Below are 12806 nucleotides of genomic sequence, written 5' to 3'. Positions count from 1 at the left end.
AGATGACATCAGTCGTCACCAAGCTGGTTGCCTTGCGTCATCACTGTGGCCGGCGTGACAGTACTGCGCATGCGCGGTTTAATATTGGGGAATGGTTGTTGCCGCTCTCTCCGGAATTTTTCAAACCGAAATTGCAAACGATTTTAACATGTATTTTTAGTGATCTTTCAGACCCTAAACCGACGTCCCTTATTGCAATTCATAGAACACCACCACCTATACTCAATGGGTTAAACAACTCAATGCTTACCTTAAATTGGAAAAATTAGTACATCTGCATAGGGGCAATGTAAATTGCCTTGAAGATCTCTGGAGCAAGTGGCTTGATACTCCTAAAGTTGTTGACTTTGATTTAAAGGGATACTGTAGGGGTGTCGGGGGAAAATGAGCTGAACTTACCCGGGGCTTCTAATGGTCCCCCGCAGACATCCTGTGCCCGCGCAGTTGCTCACCGATGCTCCGGCCCCGCCTCCGGTTCACTTCTGGAATTTCTGACTTTAAAGTCAGAAAACCACTGCGCCTGCGTTGCCGTGTCCTCGATCCCGCTGATGTCAACAAGAGCGCACAGCGCAGGCCCAGTATGGTCTGTGTCTGCGCAGTACACTCCTGGTGACAACAGCGGGAGCGAGGACACGGCAACGCAGGTGCAGTGGTTTTCTGACTTTAAAGTCAGAAATTCCAGAAGTGAACCGGAGGCGGGGCCGGAGCATCGGTGAGTGGCTGCGCGGGCACAGGATGTCTGCGGGGGACCATTAGAAGCCCCGGGTAAGTTCAGCTCATTTTGCCCCGACCCCCTACAGTATCCCTTTAACCACTTGCCGACCGCACGCTTATACCGTGCGTCGGCAAAGTGGCAGCTGCAGGACCAGCGACGCAGTACTGCGTCGCCAGCTGCAGGCTAATTAATCAGGAAGCAGCCGCTCGCGCGAGCGGCTGCTTCCTGTCAATTCACGGCGGGGGGCTCCGTGAATAGCCTGCGGGCCGCCGATGGCGGCTCGCAGGCTAAATGTAAACACAAGCGGAAATAATCCGCTTTGTTTACATTTGTACGGCGCTGGTGCGCAGCAGCGCCGTAAGGCAGATCGGCGATCCCCGGCCAATCAGCAGCCGGGGATCGCCTCCATGTAACAGGGGACGTCCTGTCACTGGCTGCACAGGACGGATAGCGTCCTGTGCAGCCTCGATCGCCGGGGGGGCAGCAGGTAGGAGAGGGAGGGGGGAATTTCGCCGCGGAGGGGGGCTTTGAGGTGCCCCCCCCCCCCCCCCGCATCACCCAGCAGGCAGAAGAGATCAGACCCCCCCAGCACATCATCCCCATAGGGGGGAAAAAAGGGGGGCAATCTGATCTCTCTGCCTGCTACCTGATCTGTGCTGGGGGCTGCAGAGCCCACCCAACACAGATCAGTAAAAACAGCGCTGGTCCTTAAGGGGGGGTAAAGGGTGGGTCAAGTGGTTAATAAGGGAAAGACTTTTTGGAAGAGGAACGGGTTTGTAGATTTTGTTTTTATTACTTCTCAGGAATATGCATGATGTTATGGTTAAAATACAGGCCTTTTTATACTAAATTTATTAAACTCCTTTACATTTCAGTATCAGGTATATGTTGATCCGTTGCTCCATCTGATTTGTACTTGTATCTCTTTTTCTAGTGCTGCTTTATAAGGTTGTTCACCCATCTTTTTGCCTTTTGTCTTGACTATTCATGTTTTTGTTGTTGTTTATTGGCTGTTTACTACAATAAACATTGTAGTAAAAACGTGTGATTTATGATTGTGTATGTTTGTTTATTTCAGGCTGTTGAGAATCTTTGCTCTTATAAGATCTCTGCAAACCTCTACAAACAGTTGAGACAGATCTGCGAAGACCATATTAAAGCACAAATTCACCAGTTCAGAGAATATCCTTTTTTGTTGGACTTCAACAATTACCAAGTTGGTGCGCTTGGTTTGATCTTTAATGTAAATGTAGCCAAAACTGTTTTTTTGTTGTTGTTGTTGTTCTAAAACTAGTGCATGGAATGGTTGTTCTCAAGGAATATTGTTCTTTGTGTAGTGTGAATTTCAATGTTTACAGCCTGCTAGCTTAATTTTTTAAAGGTAACCTAGAGTGAGAGGAATACAGAGGCTGCCATCTTTATTCACTTATAAACCATGCCAGTTGTCTGGCTGACATGCTGAGCTTTAGGCATAAGTTTGTTTTTGAGTCACACACCTGCAACAAGCATGCAGCCACTGGAGTCACACCAGATGCATCTTGTCTGTATGCCCATTATGGGCCAATGACTCCTAGTATTAGAGGCAGAACATCAGCACAGAAGTCAGGCAACTGGCATTGTTTATAAGCAAATGAAGATGTGAGCCTTCCTCTCACTTCAGATTTCTTTTAAGGTCCTTCCCCCAGGAATGCTGCTTTAGTTCTGTCTCCTCCCTGGATGCCTGCACTACTAGTAGCCTACATTGGTCCATGTAGATTGTAGAACTAACAGCCCAGTGGTTCCATATCATTGTGTGGTATTTGGGCCCGGGATGCTGGAGACAGAGGGCTCAGAATTGTGTGTGTTGGAAAGGTTTGACTAGTCCTTTTTAATATGGATCCTGAGGACAGAAATTAACCCTCCTGGAGGTTTATTAAAATCCGCCAGGGGGCAGCACAGCTGGTTTAAAAAAAAATATTTTATATTATGTAGCGAGACAAGGTCTCGTTACATGATAGCCGCTGCTCAGCGGCATCCCCCCAGCCCCTACTATCGCCTTTCGGAGATCAGGAGGTCCCGTTCAAAGAACGGGATCTCCTGAAGGGCCTCTCCCGTCGCCATGGCGACGGGCGGGATGATGTCACAGACGTCGTGGCATCAAAGGGGACTCCGATCCACCCCTCAGCGCTGCCTGGCACTGATTGGCCAGGCAGCGCACGGCGTGTGTGTGTGTGGGGGGGGGGGGGGTAGTGGCTGCGGATCGGCGGGGAGCGGCGGCGATCAGATTGCACACGCAGCTAGCAAAGTGCTAGCTGCGTGTAGCAAAAAAAGAATTATGCAAATCGGCCCAGCAGGGCCTGAGCGGTGCCTTCCGGCGGCATAGCCCTGGCATTGCCGCCAGGAAGGATAAGGACTACAATACAAATGCAATGGCATGAGGTGGAGGAGGTCAGTAGTGAGGGTAATATTGTGTTGGTTTATCTGTAATATGAAGATCTGTACTTGCAAAACCTCTTACCCCTTTCTACACTCCAGGATGTAAATATTTTTTCATCTGCAAAATGGGCATCAATGGCACAGTAAAACTGGGAACTAAATCAGCTGGATGTTTGTACATGGGCTTACGTTTAAAACAGAAAGTTCTGAATTTTCATTTAAGCATTCAGTTAGAATAACTTTGTAAAGTGTACTTTTAAAACTAAATGAGCAGAGAGATGGCGCTGTTGTTCCTAAAGCTACGGTGCAACTCTTGCCATCTTTTAAGTGCATAAGAATGTTTGAGTAGCAGCTTCTTAGGAAGTTCTCCAAGATGGCCCTTCCCTCTAATAAATGTAGCTTGGGAGGCCCAGGAATGGCCACCCCCTATGGTGGGGATGCACCAGGCACCGAACTATACAGGATACTACAGAGGTGCCCACACTTTTTTGGCTTGTGGGCTACTTTAAAAAATTAGCAAGCCAAAATGATCTACCCATGTACAATTTTAGGAGCATGCTTGTATATTCAGAATGGAAAATGTAATGGGGACGGAATCTACCATGAAGTCCTTCGCAACCTACCGAATGGGCACCCCTGGGGTACTAGGACTGGTGAATGCGAGGAAGAATGCAGTAATGGTTGCTGCAATGCATGTCTCTGCAAAATGTCTTCTCATCTAGAATTCTTCACTTTTGAAGTTCATGCTTTTATGTGTACTTGTGTTTCCTTAATTCACTTATTACAGATTCATTGGATAGTGTTCTTTTTCTAAAGAAAATAGATAAGTGTTGGCAAGATCACTGCAGACAAATGGTAAGGTGTTTTTCCTCGTCTTTTTATTAACCAGTCTAGGACCTGCAGGCTCTGGCATCTTGAGGATCAGAGCCTTTTGTTGTTTGTACTGTGTGATCATTGTGATTGGCTCACAGTGATCACAGGGTCAGGAGCCACTCAGATTGGCTGACGGCTGAGTTTAGAGGTGTTTGAAGCGTGAGTCGTGCTGTTGAAATCTACGTCCTGGCAGAGATTAGACCTAAGTAGGAATTTACTTGAAGAGGTGGGCACATTTTAACCTCCTGAGCGGTATGCCCGACACTGTGTCGGGCATACTGCTTGCTACAATCTCGAGTCTCCCAGGAAGAAACTAATAGATTTAATGACCCCACAAGGTTAAGCTAGCACTAGACAAAGACAAGACAAGACAAATAACATTTATATTGCGCTTTTCTCCTTGCGGACTCAAAGCGCCAGAGCAGAGCAGCAGCCACTAGGGCGCGCTCTATTGGCAGTAGCAGTGTAAGGGAGACTTGCCAAAGTCTCCTACTGAATTAGTGCTGGCTTACTGAACAGGCAGAGCCGAGATTCGAACCCTGGTCTCCTGTGTCAGAGGCAGAGCCATTACACCAATGCCACTAGGCTAGCTAATATAGGTAGTAGTTACCCACTGATCCAGCCACTTAATACATCACCCAGTCTGGCTCCAGTGATCGGCACAGCCTCCCCACACAGCTCCGGTCTCTCTATGGGGAGGATCGGGTCTGCACATGACGTCATGTACGATCCTCCACATAGAGAAGACTGGAGCTGTGCGGGGAGGCTGCGCCGATCGCTGGATAGAGGCTGGGTAAGGTATAAACTGCTTGATCGGAGGGGGATCCTAGCGCTAGCTACATGCTTACCCCCCCTTCGCTATCCCTCCCACCTCCTCCATGGTGACGATCGGACTGCTGTCAGACGGAGTCCTGATCCACCCCTCAGCGCTGCCTGGCACTGATTGGCCAGGCTGCGCAAGGGGTCTGGAGGGGGGGGGGGGGGGCGACGCGGCGGATTGGCGGCGATCGGATGTTACAAGCAGCTAGCAAAGTGCTAGCTGCATGTAACAAAAAAAAATTATGCAAAAATGCCTCGGGATAACCGGCAAGGAGGTTAAAGAAAACCTGTAACTAAAAAAGTTCCCCTGGGGGGTACTCGCCTCGGGTGGGGGCAGCCTCCGGATCCTATCAAGGCTTTCCCCGTCCTCCTGTGTCCCACGGCGGTCCCGCTGTGCCCCTCTGAACAGCGGGGATGTAAATTTTCACCTTCCCGGCTCCAGGGCAGGCGCAGTATCGGCTCTCCGATCAGAGATAGGTGGGAATAGCCAATCGCTGTCAGTCCGCTCTACAGCGCTGGCGCAAGTCGCTTGCGTAGTAGAGCGGACCCGACAGATCGACTATTTCCGCCTATCTCTGTGCTGAGCGCCGCAACAGTGCCCCCACTGGAGCCAGGGAAGGTAAATATATCAAGCCTTGTCAGGCTTGTCGAGCCAGGATTGCGGGACTCTTCTGGGGAGCCAGCGCTGGATTGCCTGCAGCTACAGGGTAGGGGGAAGCCTCATTGGGACCCTAAGGCTTCCCGCTCCCGAGGTAACTACCCCCGAGGGGAACTTTTTTATGTTACAGAGTCTCTTTAAATCTATTAGATTCTTCCTGGGGATTGTAAAGCTGCAAAACCTCCTGAGCGGCGTAAAGCTCAGGAAGTTCATATACACTACTGAGATATACTCACTAGATATACTCTAATATACTCTGAGACTGATGACTGTTGGTAGAAGTTTGAGGATACTGAGCAGTGTTTTATAAAGTCAGCTATATTTGTACATTGCATAAACATATTGGTAGTAATGTAGTATCCTCGCACTATGCTATAGTTATGTAAATGAGTTGCTAAAAAAACTATAGCAGCTCTTAATGCATTCAAATCTGTAGTACATGTGAAAGAAATCAGATGCAAATATTCTTGTTGGTAATGTGTTAACCTTATTTGTACTTCTTTCATACTACATGGAGGCATATTGGCTTTTGGATAACTTGTAATTTGCCACTCCTTTTATCTTGTATACTTCCCTTATTTCACTCAAATACGGTAGGGTCTTCTGAAAACTCTTCAGGGCTTTTCAACCTGTGGTACGCGTACCACCAGTGGTACTTTGCTGTTGGCCAGGTGGTACACACCAGGTTTGCCTGCCACTTAATTGCCCACCTGCGGCATGTCTTGGTCCCGTCCTGCCTCCACAAAGTTTGGCTCACTCCTCGCTGTGAGGCCATGCTGCATACTTCAAACTTCAGATAAGCGGAGAAGAGACCAGACGTCACTGGCCACTTCCTGTATTTGATGTAAAAGCGCTGTCACTGTGCATCGTTTGCCTGGCAGTCTCTTCAACGTGGCTGAGTTACCGCTGACCTGATGTCTGAACTATTACTCGGGGCAGCACAGCGAGGAGTGAAGGAGAAACAAATTTTGTGGTGAGTTGGAGGCTACCTATATTGAAGCTCTGGATCATAAATAGGTTTCCCCCTTCCTCCACGGGAGATGGGATCCAGTGCTGGGGCTCCTTATAGATCTCCTTCTCAGGGCTTGTCAGTGTGTGCGCATGAGCAGTAGTGGCGCTCCACTAGGGCTCCGGCAGAATCAGCTGTGCCTGATCGGGTCTGATCTACTGCGCAGGCACACTGGTGGTACTTGAAAATTTTCAAGCAATAAAAGTGGTACAATTAGTGAAAAGGTTGAAAAGCCCTGCTGTATGTAGCCTAGGTGCGTGAAGTGCAGTTTAAATGACAAGCCTGCCTTAACTGGATTATTGCCATGTAATTTGTTTCCGTTATTTTTTAGATAATGATAAGAAGCATCTTCCTATTCCTGGATAGAACATATGTACTTCAAAACTCAATGTTGCCATCTATTTGGTAAGCTTATAATTACTTATATAAAATTACAAGACCGAGCAACTAGGATTTGGTGCAAAGAGGCGAAAGGAACAAACAAGCCTTTTATTGAACTCTCTGAAAAGGCAATACAACTGAACATGTTTTGGAGGACTTATTTTTTTCAGAAGATATTTTAGTCCTGCTGTAGACATAGTTAAAGGACAACTGAAGCAAGAGGGATATGGAGGCTGCCATATTTATTTCCTTTTAAGCAATACCAGGTTATCTTTCTGATCCTCCGCCTCTAATACTTTTAGCCATATACCCTGAACAAGCATGCAGCAAATCAGGGGTTTCTGCCATTATTGTCAGAGCTGACAAGATTAGCTGCATGTTTTTCTGGTGTTATTCAGACACTACTGCAGCCAAATGGATCAGCAGCAGTGGCGTAGCTATGGAGCTATGGGCCCCGGTGCGAGTTTTACATGGGGCCCTCCTAAGCACTCTATATGTAACACTTGATACAGCGCAACAAAACCTGCCAAGGTCATCCACAGTATTCGAGGTGCAAAAAGGGGAGGGGGAACAGTTTAATTATTACTACTATTCAAAGCATCTATAGAAGTGATTATTACCACCACAGGACCAATAAATAGCTAATACTTTGAATGAGGAAGAGCCCCATGGGGCCCCTCTGGCTTAAGGGCCCCGATGCGGTTGCTACCTCTGCAACCCCTATTGCTACGCCACTGATCAGCAGAGTTGCCAGGCAACTGGTATTGTTCAAAAAGAAATAAATATGGCACCCTCCATATTCTTCTCACTTCAGTTGTCCTTTAACCATTTCAGCCCGCGGGGATTTTTCACCTTATGCATCAGAGCAATTTTTACCTCCCATTCATTCGCTAATAACTTTATCACTACTTATCACAATTTATTGATCTATATCTTGTTCTTTCCGCCACTAATTAGGCTTTCTTTGGGTGGTACATTTTGCTAAGAATTATTTTTTTTTATAAATGCATTTTAACAGGATTAATAAGAAAAAAATGGAAAAACACTTTCTCAGTTTTTGGCCATTATAGCTTTAAAATAATCCACGCTACCATAATTTAAACCTATGTATTTTATTTGCCCGTTTGTCTCGGTTATGACACCATTTAAATTTTGTCCCTATCACAATGTATGGCGCCAATATTTTATTTAGAAATAAAGGTACATTTTTTCCGTTTTGCGTCCATCACTATTTACAAGCTTATAATTTAAAAAATGTTCGTAGTATACCCCCTTCAAATTCATATTTAAAAAGTTCAGACCCTTAGGTAACTATTTGGTTTTTTTTTTATTGTAATTTTTTTTTTCCATAAAAATTTTTATTTGGGTAATATTTTGGTGTGGGAAATAAACAGTTAATTTTTAATGTTATTATATGTGTAAATTGTAATGTAAAAAAATATGTAGATGTAGTTTTACTATTTGGCCACAAGATGGCCACCTTGAGTTTTTTTTTCTCCTTGTGCTTCTCGCTAAGCGGAAGGACAAGGGGGATGCGGAAACTTTTACGTGCAGAAAGACTGAAGCCTCTAGTAAGAGCGCTTCGGTTTTTCTGCTGGGGACACGGATCGGTGATCGGGAACCATGTACCCGTTCACTGATACCAGTGCTACCACGGGAGCGTGGCTCCGCAGCAGAGCAGCCGCCCAGACGTGAGCTTCACGTCCAGGCGGCAGAAATGGTTAAGCAAAGCATTGGTTTTACAAACGTTTGGCAGACCTACGCATCCAGTTACGGTATAGAACTGTTTTTATGTTGAAGAAGCACTTTATTAGGAAAGTACACTAGGAGGCACCCAATGTCACTATTGCTTCTTTGAATTCTGTCTTTTTTATTTTGTACTAGGGACATGGGCCTGGAGTTATTTAGAACGCATATAATTAGTGATCAGAAAGTTCAGAACAAGACAATAGATGGTATTTTATTACTAATTGAGCGAGAAAGAAATGGGGAAGCCATTGACCGAAGTTTGTTACGAAGTCTTCTGAGCATGCTTTCTGACCTGCAAGTAAGTAATGGTGCCTTCATGATAGTTATGTAGTTTATATTTGTTTTTCATATTTTTTTTTTGTTTGTTTTAGCTCCGTACAACTATTAAATCATTGTATTTTGTCGGTTGTCTCTGTGTGGTAGTATTCTGATTACGTTTTCTTTCTCTTTAATTATGGTAAAAAAAAAAACAAAAAAAAAACTTAGTCTTCTGGCAAATATACATTTCCATTGCCACCCTGCAATGGGCATTTTTAAATACAGCCAGTTACAGTTAGTCTCTGTTTCATACATAATGATTCATTTCTTCCTTCTTGGAAAGGGGAGGATTTAGGCAGGGAGCACACTTGTTTTTGTGGTTTTTGAAAGCTGCTTTTCTGTTTTGCGGAAGTTTTGCAATTATATTTTCCCCGTGTGAATATTTATATTGGAGATTTTTGTTGGGGGGGGGGGGGGGGGTAAATTATATTGAAATTGGAAATGTGTGAGAAAAACATTTGCAAATTGTATGCAGACAATCTGTAATTTCCAAGCAGGCCATAATATAGCTAAATATTGGATGTACTTACATTACATATGCATTTCACTGTCCACGTTTGGATTTCACAGAATTTTTATATAGTATTTGCAGAGAGTGATGCTCCTGATAGCTCATGGCAGGTTCCATGTTTGTCTGTCTCCTATGAAGCCAATTGTGATGTAATATCCTCCCTCCTTCCTGATGATTCGATCAGGATCAAAGATCCTAATGGTTCATGATCCGGACAACACTATTGTGCAGTGAATATTAATTAGCCATGTGGCTAGGAACAATAGCGGACTCATGCAGTATACTCTTAACGGAACATGTGCCCTGTGATTTTTCAGTGCTGTGATGTTACAAGCTGCTGTAACATGAGCCTGTAACTTCCCACTGAAAGCAGCCTTAGGGCGTGATAGGGAAATTAAGGGGGAGGACCCAAGGTAGTGCAGAGTGAGGAGAAGAAGCAGCCCCAGAATGCTTTGCGGTATGTTATGCGGCCTCCTTACGAGCTTGGGAATAATCAGCCTTGCTGTTAAGCAAGCATCAAAGTAAGAGAGATTTTTAACTTCAGTATTGCCTTTTTGGCTTCCTTCTAAACTGTTTAACACAGGAGAATAGAGGTTTAAATTAGCTTTTGCAGCCTGACAGTTACTCTTTAATGGCCATTATGGCAGATTGCATGCATGTGGCAAAAACGTTTGAATTTGCACATTTGTGCAAGATTACAGGTTATAGGTTGTCTGATTGCTTAGTTGCCTATCACTAGCCAACTTAATGGGAAGTAAGGAGTGATTTTTGAAAACTTGTCCTCTAAGGAAAGTTTGTACGCTGGGCTTTTGAGGGTGCAGCAAGCATTTACTTGCCTATACCGCCTATATGGAGACCTCTCTATCTTACCTCCCTCGGTGCTGCGGAACCGCAGGTTGAAAATTTTATATAGTGCACCCTTGGCCACAACAATGCATGCTGGGAATTATTTATTTATTGTATTTATAAAGCGCCAACATATTACGCAGCGCTGAACATTAATTTATACACGATGTGTGCCAGGAGATGTAATTTCCATTTATGTGATTACATCTCTTGGCTGGAGATGTAACCCATCAACTACATCTCCCTACATGCATTGCGCACCTCCCCTCCCCCCGCAAGGGGCGCGCTCTATCATCGCAGGAATTCTAACCTGTAACACAGGACAGTGAAGATAGATGCTTCTACATGGGGGAAGGGGGGCATGGAGAAGCCACCTATAGGTAAATAAATGCCTGCTGCACCCCAAAGGCGCACACAGTTTTCCTTTTAATATGTTTACTGCACATAAGAGCAGCCATCTGCTCAGTATACTTAAAGGGGAACTGAAGAGAGAGGTATATGGAGGCTGTCATGTTTATTTCCTTTTAATCAATACCAGTTGCCTGGCATCCCTGCTGGTCTATTTCTCTGCAGTAATATCTGATTAAAACCAGAAACAAGCATGCAGATAGTCTTGTCAGATCAGACTTATAAGTCTGAACCCCTGAAACACCTGATCTACTGCATGCTTGTTCAGGGGCTATGGCTAATAGTAATAGAGGCAGAGGATCAGCAGGGCTGCCAGGCAACTGGTATTGTCTAAAAGGAAATAACCATGACAGCCTCCATATACCTCTCTCTTCAGTTCCCCTTTAAGTTTGGGAGAATGTGGTTGCCTTAATAGTGGAAACTTTAATCCAGGAGAGTGAGCTGCTATCTTCTAGTATCTGTGGAAGGGGCTGAGGCACTGCTTGTTTATTGCTCAGCTGCATAGGAGAAAAAAGGCGGCACAGGTGTGTGCAGTGGCGTAGCATTCGCTATAGCCACCATAGCGTTGCTACGGGGCCCCTAGCCACAAGGGCCCCCCCCCCGATAATTTTACACCAGCGCCGCCACTCGCCAGGCTCCCCTGGCCCCCCTCCTCTGATAAGGTGGCTGGTGGTGAGGATGGGGACTATGTGGCAGCGCATTGATCCTCCCTGGCGGCTGGGCCGACACTTACTGTATAGTTCCGGCTTCCGGCCAGCCAGGGAGGGAGAAGGAGGAGACGTGCGAGGAGGGAAGAGGAGAGCTGAGGCTGCGAGGAGGAGAGCGAGCGGAGCACGGTCAGCGACCCGACCCCATGCCACGCACAAGGCATTTATTGTGCTGACGCTGATGGAGGTGGGTGGAAATGGGGGCCGACCCGGGGGACTTGTTGGCTGCTGCCATGTGCCACCCATACCTGGCCCGGTCTGGCCAGCGGCCATGATGCAACCTGTGCTGGCTGGCTGCTGGGGGAAGGGGGGATAGGGCAGGAGAGTTGCTGGCTGCTGGGGGGGGGGGGTTATGGGGGAGAAAGTTGCTGGCTGCTGGGGGGGGGGGGGAATGGAGCGGGCACATATACCCCTGACTACATATACTGGGCGCATATACCCCTGACTACATATACTGGGCGCATATACCCCTGACTACATATACTGGGCGCATATACCCCTGACTACATATACTGGGCGCATATACCCCTGACTACATATACTGGGCGCATATACCCCTGACTACATATACTGGGCGCATATACCCCTGACTACATATACTGGGCGCATATACCCCTGACTACATATACTGGGCGCATATACCCCTGACTACATATACTGGGCGCATATACCCCTGACTACATATACTGGGCGCATATACCCCTGACTACATATACTGGGCGCATATACCCCTGACTACATATACTGGGCGCATATACCCCTGACTACATATACTGGGCGCATATACCCCTGACTACATATACTGGGCGCATATACCCCTGACTACATATACTGGGCGCATATACCCCTGACTACATATACTGGGCGCATATACCCCTGACTACATATACTGGGCGCATATACCCCTGACTACATATACTGGGCGCATATACCCCTGACTACATATACTGGGCGCATATACCCCTGACTACATATACTGGGCGCATATACCCCTGGCTACATATACTGGGCGCATATACCCCTGGCTACATATACTGGGCGCATATACCCCTGGCTACATATACTGGGCGCATATACCCCTGACTACATATACTGGGGACACTGGCTGTTTGTCATTATGTGCGTTTACTGGTGAAAAGCTGTCTCTTATTATGTGCGCTTACTGGTGAAAAGCTGTCTCTTATTATGTGCGTTTACTGGTGAAAAGCAGCTGTCTCTTATTATGTGCGTTTACTGGTGAAAAGCTGTCTCTTATTATGTGCGTTTACTGGTGAAAAGCTGTCTCTTATTATGTGCGTTTACTGGTGAAAAGCTGTCTCTTATTATGTGCGTTTACTGGTGAAAAGCTGTCTCTTATTATGTACGTTTACTGGGGAAAAGCTGTCTCTTATTATGTG

The 12806-nt window shown here is 46.2% G+C and overlaps 1 protein-coding gene across 2 annotated transcripts in view; it reads left to right on the top strand.

Annotated features, from left to right (window-relative positions):
* Positions 1–12806, top strand: part of CUL4B (cullin 4B) — a 93466-nt gene that overhangs the window by 43262 nt on the left and 37398 nt on the right. For both annotated transcript variants that reach the window (XM_068251201.1, XM_068251200.1), the window contains exons 4-7: positions 1794–1898; positions 3917–3985; positions 6821–6894; positions 8755–8917. In XM_068251201.1, coding sequence (XP_068107302.1) covers positions 1794–1898; positions 3917–3985; positions 6821–6894; positions 8755–8917 — 411 coding nt within the window. The remainder of the gene's footprint in view (positions 1–1793; positions 1899–3916; positions 3986–6820; positions 6895–8754; positions 8918–12806) is intronic.

Source organism: Hyperolius riggenbachi, chromosome 8 (genome assembly GCF_040937935.1).
Source record: "Hyperolius riggenbachi isolate aHypRig1 chromosome 8, aHypRig1.pri, whole genome shotgun sequence".
Taxonomy (NCBI): Eukaryota; Metazoa; Chordata; class Amphibia; order Anura; family Hyperoliidae; genus Hyperolius; species Hyperolius riggenbachi.
This window is presented reverse-complemented; position numbering and strand designations above follow the sequence as displayed.